Source organism: Rhea americana, unplaced genomic scaffold, assembly GCF_003343005.1.
Source record: "Rhea americana isolate MKP2758 unplaced genomic scaffold, rheAme1 scaffold_95, whole genome shotgun sequence".
Lineage (NCBI taxonomy): Eukaryota > Metazoa > Chordata > Aves > Rheiformes > Rheidae > Rhea > Rhea americana.
In genome coordinates this window covers 2999522-3023677 of record NW_028187144.1, presented here as the reverse complement: position 1 = coordinate 3023677, position 24156 = coordinate 2999522, and the positions used below count along the sequence as shown (strand labels likewise).

General features: G+C 38.7%; 1 protein-coding gene across 1 annotated transcript; it reads right to left on the bottom strand.

Annotated features, from left to right (window-relative positions):
- Positions 1–801: 801 nt before the first annotated feature.
- On the bottom strand, positions 802–23876 carry RUBCNL (rubicon like autophagy enhancer). The gene is made up of 15 exons (XM_085324987.1): positions 23778–23876; positions 21453–21573; positions 17986–18663; positions 12841–12926; positions 9592–9799; positions 8639–8743; positions 7274–7316; positions 6784–6916; positions 6247–6392; positions 5406–5470; positions 4212–4450; positions 3353–3414; positions 1954–2107; positions 1753–1843; positions 802–1303 (listed from the first exon to the last, which is right to left on the bottom strand). The coding sequence occupies exons 1-15, from the start codon at positions 23847–23849 to the stop codon at positions 1191–1193; spliced, it is 2316 nt and encodes a 771-aa protein (XP_085181113.1). The 5' UTR covers positions 23850–23876; the 3' UTR covers positions 802–1190.
- Between the last annotated feature and the right edge of the window lie 280 nt (positions 23877–24156).

Below are 24156 nucleotides of genomic sequence, written 5' to 3'. Positions count from 1 at the left end.
CATCCACAGAGAAAGGAAAAAAAAAAGAAAAGAAAAGAAAACTAAGTGAAACACTTAGTGAGCTTGCTAGTACTGTAAGAGTTAGCTTGGAGGTGAACTTCACTGATAACAGTTACAGATGACTTTTTTTCCTTGCTAACAGCTGGAGCTAGTGGGTATGGAGAGGAAGAACAAAAGCCAAAACAAGAACAACAAATTCAAAATATTAAGAACATCATTTTGGGCAGCAAGCAACTGTGGTACATGCTTTCAAGTTTTTAGATTTCTCTGTTCATTGGTATTTCAGATGTGCCACAGAAACACGAAAATTGTTTTATAGATTCGAGCAGCTGCTCTAATTTTCTGAAGGCATGAGGTGCTTCCCTGCCTAGGAAAGGTTTGGGAAGACTCCCAGCATTTCCAATGAATAGAATGATTTGACTTAGCAGCAATATAGCACTGGTCCARACTCTCTCTCAAGTACAGAGGTAACCAATGGGGCTGGGAAGAAAATTAGCTTTCAAGCTTCCCTTACATTACCTTTATTTTCAAGTAAGGGCTCAGAATGCTCTGGATGTGAGGAAGGATTTAGACAGGAATACTTCTCCTGCTCACCCACTACCTTTCTTCGTATTTCTGGAAAGAAGTCTGGAAAGATATTTCTGTAGAGTTGTTGCATACATCCTTCTAAAAGGCAAACCTACAATCTACTACTTCATGTACAGTGTTTGCCAGAATAGAATTTCAGATCACCATTTACAGGAAGCTCACAGATGAGCTTTTTCTATTGCTGAGTCTTAGGAGAATATTTTATCACTTTATTTCTAAAGTCTGACACAGGTAAGAATCTCCAAAACTTGCTCGCTATTCATACATTATATGCAGAGTTACAGAGAGGAAMCATTCTTACACTGAAGAAAATATTAAAAAATATTAAAAAATATTACATACAGGACAAACAGCAGCAAAATGCTGCTCACAAAAATAGTATCCAATTTTTCTGTCACCAGTTAAGGTGAAACTTTTAATATCATCCTTGAAAACTCCCCCAAAAGTCCTTGTTTTTTCTTCCCCCTCCCTTTTTTTTTAAWAAGACATGCATTAAAAGTATTAATGTCTAAAACAACATTATCTAATTCATAGTCAGCCAACTGAAGATCTGGCTTTAAGCATCTTCTGAAATCCACAGTCATCACTGGAGAAATCCGGTTTCACAAAGGCACAAATGATGGCGTTTCTGAAAGGCTTCTTCGAGCCGCAATCCGCAGACATTTGGGGCAGCCTCCAGACTTGAAACATGCTTTGTGAAAGCATGTTTTGCACTCTGTTTATATATACAAGCAGTTTTACATTCAAGAAAAAAAAATGAATCAATAGGTTTGTTCCTTGACAGATGTTCTATCTAGTTTACGCAAGTAAACAATAGCACAAAACCATCAATCATTGTAGTAACTATGGCTAARTATTTTGAAAAGATTCGCAGCATTCCACTGCATGCTGATAAGATCTGACATAGCAGCAATATAATGCAGTCCCTGGCTTTCTCTCCAGTGCAGACCCAAAAATATGGCCTCCCCCCGAAAGCCACAGTTATGTTCAGACAAGTTCATATTTTTTTGCTCTCTGAATTCACTGGTGCGAGACAGTCACAGATTTCAAATATACGTGCTTTCAGTGAAGCATATTCTCAATGTTTTCCAAAAACAGGCCTGAATGGTTGTACATGCCAACATCCCCCAGTAAAGAGGAAAAAAAGTTCAGTCTGGAACATACCTGCACATCTTTTGCATTTGGCAATCTGAAATGGAAAGACTAGGTCCGCACTCTGACAGAATTCACAGATAAACCCCTTTGCTTGACAGAGCTGCAAGAACAAAAAGAGTCAATTTACTTTCAAGTTTGGTCTATGTATATATTTGCAAATGTCTGTAGGGGCATTTTTCATACTGTTAGAGAGCCCTGGCTTGTCCTTACCTCACAACCATCCACATGAGAGGTGGAGCTTTTCAGAATATCTTTAAGAAGGGGSAGTAACTGCCCTCGTTTGATTTTCACCAGGTCATCCAGTGAGAAGAGATGCAGCTCCTCAGTTAGATGGCTTGGGACCTGTTCAAATTCTTTCAGTACCCTGTGGAGAAAACACGAAAATCTAGATCAAGTTACAAGAAAATGTGTTTCTTTCAAGCATATTTGAAGAATAAGCCTCTCAATTCTCTAGACACTAAGGGGTCACCTAAAGCAGATCCATCCTAAATCCTGCCTCATTTGACCTGGTATTAAAAACTGAAGGGTTAGGGGTTTAGTCTACTTATAACGTACATTACTTAGACACTGGAGTTGCCACAGGCAATTATTTCAACAATTCTCAAATAAAATGTAACGGGCTCGCTCCTACTCCAGAAAGAGTAGGTAAAAGCCTGTACAATATTCTAATACAATAAATTAAGGTTATTTAATTTTGGTAAAAGATCTTCCAGGGTTTTTATGCTGCATAGATCACTTTCAGGTGAAATTGTGTTCATACTGAGTGGGTGAACACTGAAAATACAGCAACCACTTTTAAAGCTTTTCACATGCAATCAATGCAGAAGGTACAGTGAGATCGTAATGCTTATTTCTATAACAGAAAATGGATGGGTGAGAGAAGCAGATTATTAAAATATATACGTATTCAATTTTTGTCAACATTTAATTGATTCTTTTCTTGAAGAGGTCCACGTTGAAGAAAAAACACATTGCTTAGTTTGCTTATTTCCTTTTTTTTTAAAAAAAAAAAAGGTCACCAATTCTGTGGTGGAAGTTATCACTTTATCACTCACATGTCTAATCATTAGTTATGTCCATAGCTTAGGCAAGTGAATACTAAGGTCTAAATTTAATACATAAATCAAACATACTTTCAAATGTTCTATCTGGTATTTTGCACTTTCATTTACTACTTCCATTTCAATATACTTAAAGTAAACTGAACTGAGCAGATGACAAATTTCTGGAGGAAATTTTTAAACACACACGGAACAATTTGTAATTAAGACAAATTATCTCAGAGATATACATGAAAATCTCTGGCCTTTTAAGAACTAGCTAGCCTAAGAGAGACAAAGTAGGAGAAAATATATCTCTGAAAAAAAAAAACAACTCATTATTTACAATCAAATGTCTAAGGATGTTAAAAGGAACATTAAGCTACCACATAGAAGCTATTCTTCACTTGGTATTTGCAATGCAATAGAAAGAAACTCCGTTATCACAATTTTTTCTGATGATCAGATTAGCTTGTTAAAAACTGTACTGAAATACCTCTAGAAAAGGCAGCTTTCTAAGCACCTTATATACTTTATAATCAGCTTTTGTGTATAATCATTGTCCATACCTTTCACCAAACCTGCAGGTTTTCAACAGCTTTTTTAAATGAAAAAGCTGTTCTTGTGTCTCCTAAAGGATGAAGAAAAACAAAATTTTAAATGAAAAATAATTGTATTTATACATTCAGAAGTGCAGAACACTACTATGAGTCAGCAACCCTTTGTCAGTACATCAGCCATAATCTAAAACTAAAAATTTCTCACTCAGCAGAGAGTAAAAACAAATGGATTGTCCAATATACCAAAGGCCTACAAATGCAAAGGCTACTTCTATTCACTGACAAGGGAAGCAAATCCCAATGCTACAAATTTTTCCATGTCAGCACACCAAGCAAGATGCTAGATCTGAACCTCTGTAAGAACAAGTAACAATCTCTGCACGTGGAAGTCTCAGCCAAGAGGGGAAGGCATAGCAGGCTTGTAATCTTCCGCAAAGCCCCCTTCCTAAAGCTGGGCAGAGGTGGGGAGGAACAGCCCTTAGGTGAGCCAGGCACGTTTTTGCTAACGGCCCACGAAAATAAGGAGTCATTCAAAATTTCTGGAGCTTTCCAACAGCCTCTTGCTTAGCAGAGGTAATTATTCACTGCAGGAGCCCCACTCCTCAAAGAACTCAAACTGGAAACCAATAAAGAAATGCCTTCCAAAGACAACAGGGAATGAGATCTCTGGCATAACCTGGAAACCCTCTCCCTCTTCGTCTGAGAGGAGAGAGGGCAAGACCCAGAAATGGTGATGAAACAAGGCAAAATGCAGAGAAGTCAACTATTTCCCCTTCCTACATACAYGGGGCAAAGTACAACCTGCCCTGAAGAGTTTTTCCCAAAAGCCTCAAGCCCACAAATTCACAACAGAAGGAGTCCTACTTACCCTCACCCTGTCCATTTCTTTTGTTTTGGTATAGAGGGCTTTGTTGATACATAATACATTGAAAACTGGGTGCTGCCATATGCTGTCCAGTAGGTGTTTGGCAAAGTTGCACACATAGTATTTTTTGAAGTCCCATTTCATCAGCATTCGGGCAGGAATGCAAGACTGGGCATAGCTGTGGCAACAGTCACAGAAGTATTTCCCCAGGTAATCACAATAGCGGAGTCTCCTGATATATTCTGCAAGCAGGTAACAATAAAAGCGTGAACGTCTATTGGATTGTACCTCTTTTCTGTATATCTATTCAGTCTAATAATTTAAATCTACTGGGAGTGAGGAATAATTAATTTTGTTAATTAAAGTTGGGATTTTTTGTTTTTGTTGTAAACACATGGACAGCATTCATACTCAGAACAGAAAACTTCCCTTGCTGACATATTTATCAAACAGAACTGATTATCATTACCATGAGCTCATAGGCAAGTATTGTTGCCTCACCTGCCAAAAAACAAAAAACCTCAAAAAAAAACAAAAAAAAAATCCAACTTCTAACAAATGGAAGAAGAAACTGATTTGATGTTACATTTGTATAGCACTTTTTGTATAAAGCATTTTGGTTGGCTTGAGTTAATGTGCCATTGCAGACTGCTGATACTTTACAGCCATCACAAATGCTGCTTTGTTGGTAGATGCAGAACAAGGCTTGAAAGCCTTGATTTTCTGATAAACACATTAAAAAAATTTAAACAAATCCAAAAGAACAAAGCCATTTATAAGCTTGCTTTTAAAGATTTTTTGAACAAGATTTTTGCACAAGTTGGCACAGACCAGGAATTACATATAAAAAACCCAACTGAATAAGAAGAAAACTTGAAAAAATAAAAATAATGTTTTGCAGCCTGGAGGCTTGATTTTTTTTTTTCCTCTAAAGGAAACTTCCTGTTTTACTGTTGACAGTCACTAATTTTTACTCTGTATCAGAAGGGTATCCACCACACATTTTATCCGTAATGAGAAATTCCAGGCAGTGATAAGATCTTCCTACCGCCCACTTTATTACAGGCACATCCAACAATAAAATTTTCATTCTAGCTCAGGTAGAATTTACAGTTGTCATACAGCCACGCAGGTGAAGACTGCAACCTCATTACTAATTGTGAGGCTTTTCTTTTTCTTTTGTTTTGTAATACTTACTGCTTTCTATTGGGGTTCCACAACCAACACACGTGAAGTTTTGGGCAGCTACCACAGCATCTCTCCTGAATACAAAGACAAACAGTTACCTCTCGCGACCCAAAACACGTTCCCTCAAAGTACAAGTCACCTACTCTGGCACCAATGGATACTTCCAGCTTGGAAGTTGACTCTTTCCCCATATAAAGAGGAGAGTTCTGGAAGAAAATATGACCTGAAAGTATTTTAGTGGGACCCTATGTATTCTGTGGAGAATGTCATCATTGCTTCTAAAGACAGCTCTTTACAGTAAGTTAAATTCTTCCCCATTTCTTATCACCAACATGAAGGAAAAGGGAAAAACCACCACCTGCCTGAATATTCTGTAACTGAGAAGGCAACTGGGCCTGCAACACAGGGAATTAGCCAGTTTCTCTACTTTGTGCATTTAACAGCACTTCAAGGAAAGTGAGACAGAACACAATCTGTTTTCCTTCTCCTTGCTGAAAACCTACTTTGCATAAAATGTCAGTAGAAAAGTGGGGAAACTGTAGCAAGTAATCTCAAAGTACCACAAAACTGAATTTTTAGGAGTCCGACAATCGTAACGCCAAACTGTATGTTTATTATCTAAAAGGACACGTCATGTTGATCAGGACATGTGTGTCAAGACAGAAAAAAGGTGCTGACAAAGGAAAAAAAATGCCATCTACTTTCTAGTGAAGGTAGTGACAGACTGCAGAAGGCTGCACTGCATTAGCTCAGTGCCAGTTTTTCTCTGCTAAATCACCCAGGCTCCTTTGCAGATTATGRACAAGTCCTATACTGTCCCCATGACAGCACTCAGATCCTTTAGACTTACTTGACTGAGGGATGAATATTAAATATAATCTGAGATCTTGGTGGGGCCCAGCCAGATGATCCTCTTAATTTGGACACGATCTTTATTTCTTCAGCCAGATTCAAACTGGACTCTAGCTCTCTTGGAATGTCTTCTTTCAGTACAACCTTTCAAGAAAGAAACTCACGTAGATGAACAGCCCATCAGTTGGACACATACTAAATGCTACGAAACATTTCCCTTTATACACCAGGATTTCAGAGTTCACTCTTCACCTGCATGTGAATGAAGTTCCCCTTTAGTTTAATTGCATCATATCAGGCCCAGGAGAAACTACTGAAGTCCATCCTCATTTGTGCACAACTGCCTAACATGTTAAAAGCACTGAAATTTGCTAAACAGAGAAGGTATTTTCCAAAAATGTTTTTAAAATAAACTAATAATCTGCAAGTACTCTGCCTGTACTACTTTTAATGAAGYTTCCCCCTTTCCATAACAATGAAGCAGGTGGAGTGAGACAATGATCATTTGAAAACCAAATTTTCTGCTCAGACTCACTCTCTGCTTAGATGAGCTCAAGCAACCAGACAGTTGAACTGCAGTTTCTGTCTGCAACCAGTGTTTTCTGAAAGTTCTGTACAGCTCTTGAGCTGTTGCTTCGGCAGAATTACAGCCTCGTTCAAAAGATGATCTGAAAAGTCAAGGAATAAAGATGGTGAAAAATAGCAGCATGTCATTGGTAGCTCCCTTGCCTCTTCTGCATCCCTGAAAAGTTTTCTCCCATTCTTTTATTCCTATTCCCTTGCTTTGATACACCCAAGCCCTTAAAGAGCCACGACAACCACCCTTCAGCAAGACTTGAGGACGAGTGGAATGCTACGCTAAGCCAAGTACCACAAAGAAGTCTGCTGTCAAGCAGCATTCCTTCCCCTTCTCTAGGAGCTTTTTACCCCTCCCACACCTTTCCCTGCCCCAGAAGGCATTAGCAAGCTGGTTCAGCAGAAAAGGTAGTGCCACTAGGCTATTATATTAAGATACACAGGATTACCTTTCATCTGGGGAGACGGACAGACTTTCAAGGTCTTCAAGTTCTGCAGTAAAGGAGAAAATTATCACGAAGAAAATTATCTAAGAAAACAGCTTCTATTACTGAGCACTGATTTATCTTTATCTTCTGTGTTACTATAATATATATATCAAAATATATTTGCCTTTAGGACACTCTTGTTGGATGTGGGGAAGAACTTCTTCAGCCCTGGCTGTAAAACAGGGATAAGGAGTCTGATCTCCTCTGTAGAACACAGGTGAAGAGTACTCCCTAATAGCTATGCCTCAAATCACCACCCTCAGCCTCTCTTCCAGAGCAGAGAAATCACAAATAAACTAAGTTGAGCTAGTCCAAGCCCACTCAAAAGGCTCATGATAGAAGCAGCCTTTTGGCTCCTGTTCATGGACATGAACATTAATGTACAAAATCAATGGAGCACACATTAATTCTTTTGGACCCTGACAATTATGTTGAGACACTGATCACAAACATAATACTATGATCAAGTTAGTAGCAGGTGAGATGAATAATCAAAGCATATACATCTTCATTTATACAGACAAAAATGCTTACACAAGGTGTTTACACTGATTGCATTGATTTTGGCCAAACATATTGTTCTGAAGATAAATGCTTCCCCACTCATGTGCATCAAAATAACTCTTGCTACCAGAACTGCTTTGAGAGTCAGTTCCCCATTCTGAGCTCAGGAAAAAAGGAGATGAAAAACAAGTGAATCTCTACTAAACCAAATGGAACAATTAAAAAAAAAAAAAAGAAAGAAAGAAAGAAAAATCTGTTAACAGTAAAAAGTAAGATGGAAGTTAAATGCTGTCCAGACCACTTTTAAGGATTTATATTTTTGTATATGTAAAACACAGGAGGTAATTAGAGAAACTTGTGATCCCAAGTAGTAAAGCACCAGAGACTACAAGGAGACAGAGATGGACAGTGCACTCTAGTCCTGCAGTACAAGGCAGAGCTGTCAAGTGGAAAAAAAAATCTTTTTAAACTCAGAAGTAATAGTGCACTGTCCTAAATTCTCTTAAACAATGCTGCCGTAATTGGCTGAAGCTGTAAATGAGGTGCAAATTTCTCACTTTGCTCACCCACGTACACTGCCTTCCTTAAATACAATTCTAGCCAATAAGACAGCAAAGATGTTCATTTGTAGAAAGGAAATCCTGCACCACTCTGGAGTTKCACACTTATGTTCTAACAGAGTCACACATACATTGCTCTTTCCATTCTGTCATGTCACTTCTCCTGTGAAAATGCCTACTATGTCAGTAAATTTTCCAAGTGATGAAAAAGATTCAGCTGAACAATAAAGTTGTTTCTACAATTAAAATTTTGAAGTCTTACCAATAATTACATATTCATCATCTGAGTCACCATGGCATGGAAATCTAGTAACCTCATGATGTGATGGTAGATGTACTGAGGAGCTGACATTCAGCAGAGCACAGCCTGTCCAGAGTAAACAAGGCATCTGTAAAACTTTTCCAGTACCTCCAGAGTAGCTGCAGTTATATTTATCACTATTCCTTTTTCTTTTCTTTATTTTGCTTCCCAACTTTAACTTACACCTTTTATTTACACAGCAGCTTTCATATACACAGTGGAAGCCCATTCTGGGRAGTATGTCATGCAGCCTATTTCTCAAGTACAAGCTTCATCAGAGTGAAGAGTTCCAGAGACTCAAACAAAAGTATTTTGTATAAAAGGTGGTATTCTTATGTGCAAGCGAACTACTGTTTTTCTCCAGGAGTTATGACATTTAGACTAAGTTTCATCACCAAGATTTATCTTATATAGACACTGAACTCCACACAATGCATTTGCCAACACAAGCATTCTAGTGCCAGAAGCCTTTGTCATCCTGCCTCAAACCATATGTGCACAACTATTTCAGGTAATTTCACTCAGATCAACTACGTGGCCTGATCTGCACACCACAGAGGAAGGAAAGAGATGAACTTCAAATCCCACAAAAGAGGATTTAACAAAAAAYTAACCGATTACAAGCATGCTCTATGGAGAGTTGTGCTTGGCATGTCACTTTAATCTTATTGTGACCCATTTTTTATATATGAAAATGAGGAGGTAGATTAAACACAGAGATATGAACATTCAAAAAATATAACAGGTAACTCACCTGTGGAATAATGATCTCTACAGAATACAGCCCTGACTGGGTGTTGTGAGACTTGAAGGGAATTTCATTCCACAAAACACCTGAATTTTTAGTATTTCCTTGCACAGTAATAAAAGATAAAGCCTGGCAGAAAGGTTGCATTAYAGGCTAAGCAACTTGCCTTCATAACCACTGTCTGACGAGGCAACAGACGAATCTGACTTCTTTACTCCTGGATAAGAAGAAAACTCCAAATCAGTGAGATAGCTGCCATCTGATCCACTGGTTTCCTCCAGACCCCAGGACTCTGCCTGTTGGCTTAGGATATTACATTTCATCTTTTCCAGAGATGCTATAATCATATCTGCAACAAAGAAGTGTGCGTTCTCCTGGACACAAAATTGAAACGCTCATTAGAACACAGCCCAATTTTTCCCTGTGCTACTTCAACTCAAGAAATGAAAATGTAAGGCTATTTCACTTTCCCTTTAAACATCAAAAAACACTCGGGGTAATTCAGAGGCAATAAGCAAAAGGCAACTGCTCAGACAATTATCTGTCTCACTCTTGACTAGAGCATTCAATTTGCTTTTATCTTCTCCATGTATCACAAAAAGAAGTTTGATTACAAGCCTAACTGAAGAATAGGTGTACATTTCAGGGATGCAAGTCTTCTAATTACATTGTATATTTTCAGTATGCATGCATGTATTTAGTAGGATTTACTTTAGTTAGTTGCGTAGAAGCAATTTTGCATGCATGCTTAACATAGACAGGGTCAGAAGCAGCAAGTTTTAACGGGACTGTAGATCTTCAGAAGATGAGTAGTAGGAAAGCTAGTAAAATGCTTTTGCCTGTTAAGAGTTAAGCAGGTGAGCTGATACCACTACGTAGGGAATATGTAGCAGGAAAACTTACATGGTCAACTCAAGGCTGCATAGAAATTCCATGATAAGGCTAAGCAAAAGCCCAGAACTTGGGGTGTTTGCACTGCCTTAAATATTTTGCAAAGCTTCATTGTGGCATTCCTATGCCAGATGCAATCCTCTCCATGGCGTCCCTTGTCGTCTTGCCTGTATGGGTTACCCATCCTCCAGAACAAGGGAACTTGTAAAGCCACCCCCCGGGCCACCAACACACTTGGACAGCCTTTATGCTCTCTGCCCCAGCATCACTGTCATTCCCCCTACTTCCAGCAGAGCATCCTACTGCTGCTGCCTTGGGCATGGGCTCCCGCTTCAGGCTCAGCTCAAAAGCGGATGGGTCACAGGGCATAGGTGCACTCAGGTGCACAAATGGGAACTCAGAGATGCCTAGGATACCCTTCCTCCTTAACTCAAGTGCACATGTTTACATTGTGCAAGGCTAAACCTGTCTGAAATGACCTGGAAGTACCTAAGGCTACAAGTTTTGAGTATAAAATAATTAATGATTTTTTTAAAGTGTCCTTAGGCTACAAAAGATTGTACCACTCATGTCAGTACTCATGACATCCCATACAAACTGCACAGGAAGTACGAAGAAAAACATCAGTGTTCAGAAATAGCTRAAACGTAAGCTGCACAGTAGATATCTGTTCTGCTTTCTAATTGTCTAAAGCAAATGCATTTAAAAGAGGGTTGTCTCAATATTAGAGGGCCCAACAAGTCCGCATGTTTGAAGGGTGTTTGAAGAGACTTTCATCTTATGCCTAACATTCATTAACATCACTTGCTTGGTTAACAGTTTCTTCAGAGATGACTTTCAGGGAACTTCAGGACACACCATTGCAAAGGAAAGACTTGCACGGCCTTTTTCTTTGGGGAGCTGGAAGAGGAAACCTCCTATTTTGAGGGTTCAAAGAGCCAATGTCACAGTGGTTAACCTTAAATTACTGGGAGAGCACAGCACACCAGCATATCCTGCTGATAAAAGTAGTCATGAGCATACCTGATGGAGCTGTGTTGAAAAAGATSGCACAAGATTCTACTTGAGTGACTTAAACAGAGTATACCTCCTTCAGCTTTCACCTCTCTCTCACTGGGGTCTGTTACCCTAGGAAGGTCTCATCTCTGCTAAGACCCAACTTAGTCTCATTTCTTTTCTCTCACTCACATCACAGCAAAAAGTCCCTCTAGATCATCTGGACCTTCTCCTTCCTGGCACAGGACTGCAACCCTCAGACTTGTTAACACTGCATGTAGCTTAGTCTTTGGTCTCCTAAGCTTTTACTAGTTTCAACCAGAGATTATTTCACAGCCTAAGAAYGTTATTCTCTAGCAGTCCCACTCATGGTGACAGCTATTTGCAGTTTTTCCACCTGTAATCATAGCAGCTCCCAACTATCTGCACAGAAGCAGCTGACATGATCTTGCCTTACTCAGTGACCATGGTTTCAAATCCAGGCATCTACTCAGTGGTCTCCTGGTGCCCGAGAGCAGATTACTTTGCTTTTGGTTGCCATATTACAGATGGAGAAGTGTCACCTCCTTTCTGAAATTCCTTACACATAAAGTAACATGAAAAGCGAGTTCCAAAAGTTCCCTCTTTTTTTAAATGTAGCTTAGAGACACCAAGAGCTTTGAATCAAACACAGAAATTGCCACTGCAGTAAGTGCTATGCACAAACAATCACCTCTTGGGCCCAGGATGTGATGCTTCCACAGCCACAGAGCTGCAAAAATTTTATTTTCTAAATAAAATTTTTGAAGTCTTTTTATATAAAATCCTACTTATTGCAATAGTTAATTATAGCATTAACCTCTCTTTTCCAAACATTAAAAAAAGATGTTAAGGCCCAATTTAGCACACCGTTATGTGTTACAGTACTATCTTGCCATCTTTATCTCTATTTATAGGCTCAAATAGGCCTCCTATCTGGTAACACACCTAAGCCCATTTAAAATCCTTATGCAAACTAGGAGCAATTACGTAGTGCCTTAAATTACTGCAACATTACAAACACTGTGCTTGTCAGCTGCTTTGTAATTTCTTACAGCAATTTCACAAGATCATCATAAGCACAAATAAGTCAGCCTTTCCCCTGTCTCTTCACAGTAAAAAGCATGAGGCAAATCCTGTCTATTCAGCTCAAGGAGTATGTCTGAGAAAATGCTGGAATGAGAAGGGATATGTTTAAGTGATCTAAAATACTGAATTATTTTTAAAATAATTCAAAGTAATTATGATGAATGGAGATTAGAAACAAATAAAGAAATTGGTGTTTTAGATTGAAGGGTTGTTCATTCAAAGAAGGGAAGAATAGGGGAAAATACAGCATTTTTCCATGTTCCAGGAAACACATTTTCTATCACCTATTCTTCCCCCCATAAAGGGAACCAGAGAAAAGAGCATCTACAGAGATTTAGTAACATTGWCAGGAATTATTGAGAAATGCCTCCTGACATTTTATCTCATGTAAAACAGGAGGAAAAAAAATTGATGTCCTCACCTTCTCCACATCTTCTGGAAGCACAAAGATATCCTGTAAGGATCGATTCAAGGGAACAGTGTTCATGTTCAAAGGTGAAGTAGAACCTGTAGGTATAACATCAGCTTTATTAGTTGTTTCTTTATCTATGGTTCCCAAGATGTGTGCAGGGTGATTTCCAGAGAGTAAGCCAAACTGTCTTTCCCCAAACAGACCATAGTTGAGGTTGGACAGAGTGGTGAAAGGAAAAGCAGATAGAAAGGTGAGAAACAAATTGGCCTTTATACCCTAGCAACCTGAAGTACAGATATCAATTGCCAGGAGAAACTAGTTTAAATAGCACACCGTGGCAGTGCCACCACTCTTCCAAGGCCAGCCCTCTCACCTCCTGGGCTCACAGCAACACACTGTGCGGCAGCAGTGACCAATCCATGCAAGGGTTGCCACCGCTGCTCTCAAGTAGCTCCTAACCCCTGCAAGAGGGAAGAGCCTCATCCAGCACAACTCATCAATGCATGCATTGTGGTTCTACTGAATCACTGCTAGTATTGTGCGACTACAGCAAGCTCAGGAAAACTTTACCATTATGTTTCCATACCTTAAGAGACTCTCTCTCTCTCCCCCCCTCTTTTTTTTTTTTTTTTTTTTTTAAATGTAGCACCTATTGCACAGCAGTAAATCTGGATGGAGCACATGCGTTACCCACAGTACTTTGTGCTTCCCAAAATAGCAGTTTTTAGTTTCCTGGTATTAGCTGTTGAGTTATGACAAGTATGTGAAACAAAGTTAATCTCTTTTCCCATTAAGAATGCTTTACTGCAAAGCAGAGAACACATCTKTTTTTTCTGCAAGTTTAACCTGTACCACAGATTGTAAAAGAATGACTATTTTCACTTACATATAGGAAACAAAATTGAAGGCATGAGATCAAAGTCTATGTTTTGTATTCAAATCACTCACAAACACTGCTATAGTAAGTTTGCTAGAAGAGTGATGAAGATGTATTTTCTGTGAGTGTACCATGCTAAAATGATATCAAGAGATATTACTCCAGTTGTGCATATTAACACATTTGTTTACTACCTCCCTCTTCTCTGGTCTGGTACAGATTCATTTCTATTTCACCTATAAAGTCTGTGTTGATGTTTACAGTATAACATTTATCCCATCTAAAAACTACCACCAAAAAAGCTATTTAATGCGCTTCCGGATAACAGGTTTTAATCAATTTTTTTCCCMAAAAAATTCAAAGTTGAATTTGTTTGAAAAAAAAATCTTAAAAAGGGGGGGGGGAAAGGATCCACAAAACACAAAAATTACTTATGATGACTAGGGCTCTCAGGATTACTTTAAATTCTTCATATTTTGTAAATCTTGTTATACTGCCCTAAGCATTAACAAAGTCAGGCTGATAAGTCAGTATGATGCTATAGTAAGTTAAACTTAACATTTTTGTAGAGAATTTGTTAATACTTAATACACTGTGTTTACCGAGGAAAACAGAAGACACATACCATGTTGATGATTTGACTTGAAAACACTTTTAATCAGTGCAGTCACTATACAATTAGGTTATTYTCAGATCTATTTGATGACTCATCTTACTGGATGAACAGTGTTTGGGGAGATGTCAGTACTGATAAAGACTAACAGCTCARTAACAGCTTCTGTTCTTATCAGTTAAGATAAAGAGACAGAACCAAGGCTCTGAATATAAAAGAGCAGAAATGAAGAAATGGGACAAATGTTTCCTTTTTATCTTTAAAACATCAGCACCAGCAAGCTGGTAAGGCTGCTGTTAAATGTGTTTTGAAATCTAAATGGAAGCCTTCTCTTGCTTACCCTTTGCATCCCACTTCCACCTTTTACTAAAATGAGTGTAAAGAGGAACAACAGCAATTCTGATTTTGTATTTTTAAACAAAATCTAGTTTCATGAAAGCAAAGTTTTGTACTATGTGACATCTGGGTGCCACAAAGATTTTTTKGGGAGGAATGGCAGAACACTCCAAACCATGAAAGATTTACAGCATGCTGTATGTGTTGCTAAAGATGTGAGAGAAATGTAAATGAGCTAAGAGAGTTAGGAAAAAAAATCTTTAAAAATATGAAAAGGAACAAAGGTGGAGGACATGAATTTAAATAAGACAAGAGCAGAGCAAAGAAAGGCTACAAACAAAAATAATCTGAAAGAACGAGGACTCTGAAGGGGAGACTTAATGAGACATTTATTTTTCATGGAATTTAACAGAACATAGAAATTACTCTGCTTTTATCATTTTTCTATAAAAGCACAGGTTGTTTCCATACTGAAGCAATCTAGCTAAGATRACTATGAAAAAAAAGAGGCAGGAAAGATTGGATCTAGACCCATACCAAGAAACACACATTTTGCATGAGTACTTCAAAATAACACATATCACTATAGGCAGGTTTTACTGGAATCAAGTTTTACTATAGCTTTTAACTGAACAATTACAAGTCTAAAATTTTTACTCCCTTTCCAGAAGTTTGGTGACAAATGGAGGATAGTGAAAAGATCTAGAGGACAACAAYCTACAGAAAGGAGCTCAGCGCATCCTGCAACACAAATCTATCCACATCTGACCCAAAATAACCCATCTGCCCTTCTGTTCCTTGGTACCACAACCTGAAGGCAGCAGGGGTTGAGGGAAGAGCTCTCCTAGGAGCCACAACAGGAAGTGGCCTTGACACATACAAAGGTTAAAAAAAAATAGCCCTGTGATGTGCTGGTGACACGCCAGCCATGAAGCTCCCCAGAAAGACCAAATTCAGCCACAGACTCCTTATTAAGACAGACAGAAACTTTTCAGAAAGCTGCGAGGAGCTGCTGGCCCTCTGAAGTATGAAAAAGTGACAAATCCTAAAGGGAATCACATTGGATAAGAAGCAACTCCCTTAAGCCCACTGGAAAAAGAGAAAGAAAGATTTATTTTTAAGTCATCATGACTGTCATCATGTACATGTCTCATATCTCCACCCCTTTGTAATCTGTGTATGAACAACAAAAGTGAGGATCCACCTCCTTTGAAATAGCAATGAAAGGGAAGGTCATGTGATGTGCCCATATATTTCCTGTCCTTAAGCATTTTATTTCTTCTTTTTCAGTTTGCCATTTGGCCCTTTCTCCTGCACCTGGGATTTAAATGGCTGAAAGTAATAGTGAATGGCTGTATGCAGAATTTTAAGTTGTAGAGAAAAGAAACCAAAGTTTTATGCACAGAGAACACAGTGTGTAACTGGACCCCAGTTCCCACAAGAATTACTTTTTAGATGGTAAAAGCATGGACGCTACTTTCAGTCACCAGGCTGCCTTTAGCCTTATTGCTGTGATCACCTTCCAGAGAAACAAAAATATTGACTCCCACAGAAACTTGAGACACAACTCACTCACGTCAGAAAAATTGTGTTACCACCTTCTCTGTTCTTATACATGTGCCTAATTATCCCTGCTGACATTTAGAGACTTGGCTAGGTATTCCAGGCTGAGATACCTAAACCTGCATGACTGGCTGAATTCAGTTCCAAACACAGGGTGTTGTTTGCTGCTCGTCACACCTCTGCTGGGCACTAAGTCTATCATGCCTGGATCAGCTGAAAAATACCCAGAAAAGTTCCCAGTACGGTAAACAACCACAGTCTTTGCCATACGGTTGGCAACAGCCTAACCCAGAAGGCCAAGTTATTAAAGAGTCCCTGTTCTATTATTTAAAGAGTTATTAAAAAACTAATAAAGCTAAATTATTTCAAAATACTTTAAAATTAACTATCAAGAATTAAGGTTTGAGATTTAAAAATAAAATGTTAAAGCTCAAATAAAGTCAATAAAGTTATTAAAAAAGCCTCTACTACAAGCCTCTGATTCTGCAATGGCATGTGCCTATTTGAGAGCTCACTGCAAACTGAGAGGTTAGATACGCTTTGAGTGAATACACAGATGGTACTAGACCTTGAAAATGGAGTTTAACAGTGTTTAACACTTAGCCCCTGATTACTATGAACTAAAGAGAGATAAAACAGCCTTTACATTTTGTATTTATAATATGAAGGCAGGCAAATTGCAGCCTCCCACCTGTCTTCTGCCCAGTAGAGAATCAACTCTTTTGTACCTCACTATCTAATAAGATCAGGATACACACAAAATTCTTTACAAAAATAAAAATGCTTCATCTCACTGTAGCAGAAGATACCAACAATAATGCTGGGTACTAAACACAAAAAGTATCTTCTGCTTCTCCAGCTAAGCGGCTGCAGACCTGAGCCAAAGACCAGGAAGGCTGGCACATCTCACCATCATGCAGGTGCCAGGTTTGCTCCTCCACCTGCCAGCTTTGGGGCATGTGGCTGAGCTCTGGTGTAACCCTGACAAAATGGCCTCAACTCATTCCTGCAAGGCTCCATGCTGCTGGGGGCTTGCTCCACCACATGACAGGAACAAGAACGCAGCTCAGAGATGAGCTTTGCTAGCAGCTTTCATCTGCTCTTCTTCATGGATAACAACCACTCAATGCACTATCAGCAATCTGAAGCAGACAGAGGAGTAATAAGGATTCTGATCTGATTTAGAATGGCCACAGATCTGAGAATAGTGGTGCACATTAAGAGGGGATGAGAAGTAGGAGGGAAAAATAGATCAGCTCTACAAGCTGGTTTAGCCCTAACAAGAATGGATGTTAACCCAAAATCTGAATCAGGGGATCTCCTACTTCCAGCTCATATCAAATGTCAGATGTCCGTAAGAGTCAGAACACATTAGTGAGTCTCTACCAGACACCAAGATCTTTGCTATCTGCTTTCAAAATAAGAGTAATTGTGAAGACAATATAGTCAGCGGTAGTCTCATCTGCTGGGTGATCTGCACTGACCACAGCTCAATGATTTTTACATTTTATCGTAGGTCTCTACTAAAGTAGCATTCCTGTGACTGCAGACCAAAAGAAAACTCCAAGCTAGAAAGTCTCCTGTTTCATTAACTCTAACACTTGCCTTCATTTTGAGATTTCTCTTCTTTCCTCTCACCTATGTTGAATGAGAGCACTTGTATAATCATTTGCAATTCCCATAAACAAGGTCAATTTCAATTACAGTAGTCCCTCCATTCCTAGTACAGAAATCTTAAAAAACAGGCCTGCAAATGTAAACTTACCTGGTTGATCCAGTGGCTCTGGCTGGCAAGATCCACATGTAGAACTGCAGTCACCACTGCTGACAGGTGCAGACTCCAAAGCACTATGGTATTTTAATGGATCTACTGGCTTACTAAYTATTGAATCCGGGCAAACACTTGTAAAAGTCAAGTCTCGCTCAGGGGGACTGAAAAAGTTTCGATGTTCTTTTCCAGAACAGACAACAGCTGATGTGACTGTGCCTCCTGTTAATGTCACTTGGGTAAAGCAGTCCTGCTTCAAAGAAGATAGTTCTGAAAGAGCAAAACCATTCAAGGAGGAAGTAGATGGATCCCTGCCAGAATAATGCGGGCAAAACAAAGAATCCAGCAGAGGTTTAGTGGAATCACACTGTGTATTGTCCCAACATGCCCGATGTCTTGTAAACCTAATATCTGTTTGTGTATAAACAGTACTGTGATGTGTAGAATCGCTGTCGCTGTCATCATTGTTATCCCCATCACTGCTCTCTTCCCATTGCTCCAGGTCGCTGYCTGGATGTTCTGATCGCTGCATTGTGGTCTGCTCTGACAGCGAAGAGGGCTTTAGACCAGATGCCTTTAGAACAGACAAGAGAATGTCTTTGATAGCTTCAGCGCTATCTGGGTATGATCCAAAACTTCCTGCATGTCCAATCACTGCTGGCCTCAAGTATTCATCTGTTCAGGAGAAAGAAATCAGTAAGTTAGGAAATAATTTAAAAGAGACTAATTTACAGCATGAATAAAATGTCTTTTTCACTTTTGACATAGCTGAGAAAAGCGAGAACCRAATTCAAGCACCACTCTGTCCCACTTGTTCCAGTTAGATCTTGCTTTCTGCAAATCAGGAAGTAGTTCTGTCATTGATAGGGTCATAAGTAATCAACAGTAAAATAGGTTGCTTCTAGCCAAACACATACAATTATTTAAGACTTTGATGGTGGCTGGTTGTTAGTGTGCTCGAAAACATCATTGTTCTACAAAACTGGACAAAGTACAATGTAAATAACTATTACAGACCTGCTATTTACCATTTTCCCATTTTCATGTTCTGGCTCTATTGCCAACAAGAAAAAAGGTCGCTTGAAAAAAAACAAAAAAGGACAYACACACAAAAATATTTATAATCGCTATTTATCAACCCCATATCCTTTCTGGAAAGTCATAGGCTATTGAAGAAGGCCTGAGCTCACATCAGGAAGCATTAAGGTTTAAGAAGTTCTCCAGAAAAGGTTTGCTGGAATTACATTGGCATTTCATTTATCCCCTGGAACTACTAGAATTCTGCCACATCGATAGCCCAAAACAGTTATTTCTGGAAGACAGTCTTACATGCTTCGCAACAGATCAATGCACAAAAGAAGTCGTAAATCTGTACGCAGAAGGTGTTGTCAGTGCCTAATGAAATCTGAACTACAAAATTCTATAACCAAAGTAGTTAAAGAAAGTCTCCCACCACTATTAACTKAAGTTAGTTCTGAAGGCTCAAAACCTGTACAAACTTTAAGAAAAACAATAGGCATTCCAGTTCTCATACTAAACCATGGATAGAAAAGAAATTATAGCAAGACACACAGAGGATCAGAAGAGCAGGAGGAAAACACATACATGTAATAATACAAAGAGAAAAAGAGGGCAGGTGCTTACAGGTTTCAGACACTTCCTTGTCCTGTATAAAAGGCCAAAGTAACCTTTAGTTTATTAGTCAGAGGGGTGGCAACATTTACAGGACCCACAAATAAAATCAGAGTGAGTTCATTAAAAAGCCTCTGAAGGAAAAGTACTACCTGCCACAGCCCTAAATAATCTACTGCAAAATTGAAGTTCAATATAAAATGGAAAAACTGCTTGCAATGGCAAACATGACAACAGAAGTGTTATGTAAAAGTGTACACTGTAATTGGAAGCTATTCAAGAATAAATCAAAGTCCTATATCTTCAACAAAAAGCCTCATAGGAACCGCTATGATCTAAGCAATGAAGGTCAGACAAAAGGTTGGTATTTTTCAACAAGAAGCTACCAACCACATGACAAAGTGATCAACTGTCTCCTTCCGAGCAGATAAGTTGATTGTAAAAATTCTAAGAATAGATACAAACAAGAAGATTCATTTCCAGGGCAAAGATCAAYTACTTAGGATCACGAGAAATAGTAAAGACCACTCCTTGAAAAGGCAGCAAATCTTGCAGACAGCAGACTTTGCCCAGAGGCTGCTCTCCTTGGACATCTCAAAAAACAAACCTCCCCACAAGCCACTCACCTGCCAGCATGCACTCAAATTGCTTGGTAGATAAGAGTTTACTAATGAAGGGATCCAAACCAAAACTTTTGGAAAAGCAAGCCTACAAAAAGCACTTCTCATCAAGAGAAAGCAGGGAAAAAAAATAACAACATTAACAACAACACATAAGCGCTATGGTAAAAGAGTTACTAGCAATGATCTCCACAGTAAGGCCAGGTCAAAATGAGCTGAACAGTTCATTTTTGACAGTGATCAGGACCAGCCACCTGTCACTGATCAGGATAAGACTCTAGCAGGGATGTAGAGGTGGCCACAGAAATTGCACTTTTGCTTGGCTGGCATTCGCCAAACAGGCTCTGCACTACAAATACTTTGCCAGTATAGTCAAGCACTATAGTGCAAGAGCAGGAGCAAGAAAATTAAAGCTAGTTGACTTTCAAAMCATTCCCCACCCACAACTACAAACATACTCTCTCCAAATTTTTTTTTTTAATCTTTTCACGAAAATAAAGCACTCTGATACCTATCAATGTTTCAGTTGCACAAATATAACTTAGCCCAGGCTAAAAACATTATCTTTTCTGCACAGCACAACATTTAGTCTTGCTGCCTTTAACTACTCTTCTGCTCTCCTACTGCAAAGGACCTAAGATTCTTACTGTTTCCTCTCATCCTTCACCTCCATCATGCCAGCATGATGAGCATCTCTAGTGCCAGTCACATGGCAACTTGCTCTGCTAAATATCCGTTCTCTTTTCTCTTAAATTTTTAGAGCTTGGTCTTAGCTGATTTAAGTCAGGCTTCTGCACTGCCAAGCCTGAAAGGAAATTAAACCAATACCAGGAATAGGCTAGTTSTAGTTACAAAATCTCAAGTTCAGTTTTGCAACTGATACTCACATGAGCCATTCTGGTAATTTGACAAAATCAGAGAATGGAGTTCTTGAACAAGTAAGGACTTAAAACATTTTCCATAGAACCATCTGAATAGTTCAAGTATTTTACTCAAGTGTTCAAAATACTGGCATAACTATAGAAGAGCAAACTACCCTTTAAAAGACAAAGAACTGTACTTTCAARCTCTTCAATATACTTTGATGTCTCATCTTGAAAGTCAATCCTTTGCAATCAGATTTCATTTGTTCAAAACAAATATTAATCAATAGCTTTTACTAGTGCTATTAGCACCAGCAATTAGGGAGACTCTTCRAATAAAATGGCATACCTGAGAGAACTGAGATTTGAGGGGTCGGAGCAAGACAGCTAATCCTTGCTGGAGTATGCACAGAGGGATTTGAAGAATATGCTGTTTCTGTAAAAATCTCCTTATGGCCTTCCCGATTTATCTAGAACAAGAACAAACGGACAATTTGGTTATATGAGAACAATACTATGATGGGATGAGTGTGAGACTGGGGGTACAGCCATCAAAGGCACTTCAGAAGAACGCTGTTAACAGCCTGCTGACAGTCACCAACTCCTGTCAGTGCCTGGATTTCCTAAATGCCAGTTTGGAAAGCTCCCCAACAGCATGTGTTATACAATCAGCTTTGGCATCTTAACTCTGCATGTTGCATTTCACTCAAAGGCAGGTGATCAAAAGCAGCATTTCAGAACCCAAGCCCACTACTGGCTCTGGACTAGAGTATTTAGTTACAAAATTAATCAGTGTTTAACTACAAAATAACACACACAGGCTGTTTCCCCTCACCACTTCAATTATCAAGACAACCATCTCATTTCTTTTTCAGAAGCATGTTTTCTCAGAACATATTACAAATACCTACTGAGGTATATGCTTAACTCCACTACAAGCATTGGTTGATTTAAATGAAACTTTCCACTATAGGACTTAATCTGCATTCATCTTGCACATGATAAAATGCTGAACTCAGATGTTCATGTATTTGTCAAAACAGCAATGATTAATTGGAAAAGAATTCAAAGAACTGCCAATTTGTAGCTGGAAGGAAGAGTCTGTTTAGACACAGACAAACTGTGAAGTAAATATATAAATAAAGTGCTGACTCCATAACCATCACCTACCTGATCCATGTGCTGCCTGATCTCCCAGCAGTGCTGCCTGGGATCCAGTGTGGTCACATAACCATGTTTAACTTGATGTAACAAGTCCATATAGTTACAGACTTTATGCTAGCAATATGCTTGATTCAGCAGTAAGCAAGATGTGACACAAACAGATAATACTCAATCTGGCATGTAGACTGCCAGTTTAAGCTGACAAAAATTTTGGATGCATTCGAACTGGCTGAGTGGGTTTATACCAGATCAGCACTTTGCTTTGTGTGGTCATGACACTTCCAATTCATTCCAATTCAACCTCAGAGCTGGATTTATTGCATTGTCCAATCAGTGTAAGCTGAATTGGGGCAAGCAGTTTAACTTAGCTATTGAGGGGCTAATTCCAATAAGGAAGTAAGATACACCCAAAATAGCACAGCAAGAGGTCTCCCAAAGCTCACAAATCCCATGCAGGGATCACACTCCTTTTCCACACCCTTTCCACAGCCCCACAGTGCACACCACAGAAACACAGGTAATCTCTCCCCAGCCCTCCAGCATCCTCTCTTCATCTCCAATTCCCACTGCCATCCTGAGGGAGAGTTAGTAACTCAGATCAGATCCTGTCCAAATTCCCTTCAGGCTCACAGAAAGCAGAAGTTTCTAAAGCAAAACCCCAAGAAAAATAGAAATTCTCTTAACTCAAGAATGTTTCACAACAGAAAGACTAGGCTGCTTTCAAGTACTTTGTGTTTAATTACATCAAAACTTACAGAAATATTCTGTCCCATAACTGATTTGGTACCATTTTTTTCACTCCTCCACAAATGTAGAAAAAGCATTGTGTAGACAGACTTTACTACACAGAAATACTGTCTTGTTAGGATTACTGGGCAAAATAATTCTCACAGGAACTCATTTATTTAACAATTAATTTGATAAGAATTTACTTCAAGTAGTCACTACTTTTTAAAATCAGTAGTTAACTGACTGCTCTCAGTATAACTGCCCCACACCACACTGAATGCAAATACTTTATTAGTAAGCATAAATGTTTTAAGTTAGTATTTTTCTGAACAACCCATCCMTCTCTTAGATCTTATAAGCAGCTAATATTCTGACAAGTTTGATAAAAAGATTTCCATTTACTTTAAAAATACTACCATTTAAACAACACTACAGATTAATAATTAAATATGAAGGAACTTTCCCACAAACAAAAAACATAGTTAAATAATTCTTAACAGAAAATAAGAAAACAGAGATGCCTGAATGCAATGTGCAGCCATAGTTAATAATAATAAAAAAAAAAGCTGACAAACAATTTCACATTTTTCCAAAGCATAAATCAGCTGTTCTTTTTTCAGTTTTGAGGCTGTATTTCCAAAGTTCAACTCCATAATGAAAAATAAAGTATTTACCACAAGCATTGCAGACTAAAATATTTGGGGGGAGGGAGAGAGAAGGAAGGGTCTCTAGTCAAGGAAAACATTAGGAGAGTTTTTAAGTTTTCTTTTCTTTGCTTTACCTTTTTAGAGCTGGACTGTTTGAAGATCTCTGTTCCAGCATAGCTGGCTATAGCTATTGCCTGGAGAGACATGATGGGAAAATATTCATCTTTTTTTTGTTAACCTGGAAGCAATTGAGAAAGAAAGAATTACAATGATTACCGATTTAACCACAATTTTCCACGTTTCACAGACACCAAATCAAAGCATATTTTAAAACGTTTTTAGTGGTGAGTCGTGCACTTATCAGCCTATAAACTTATTTAAGAACATAACAAAAATGAAAAGCTCTACTGCATAGGTAGCAGCTCAGAGAATTCACGCAATTCAACAAAAATGTTCCAACCACAGACATGCAAAACATAGTGTATTGGTTGGCCCGCCGCAGCCTACAGATTT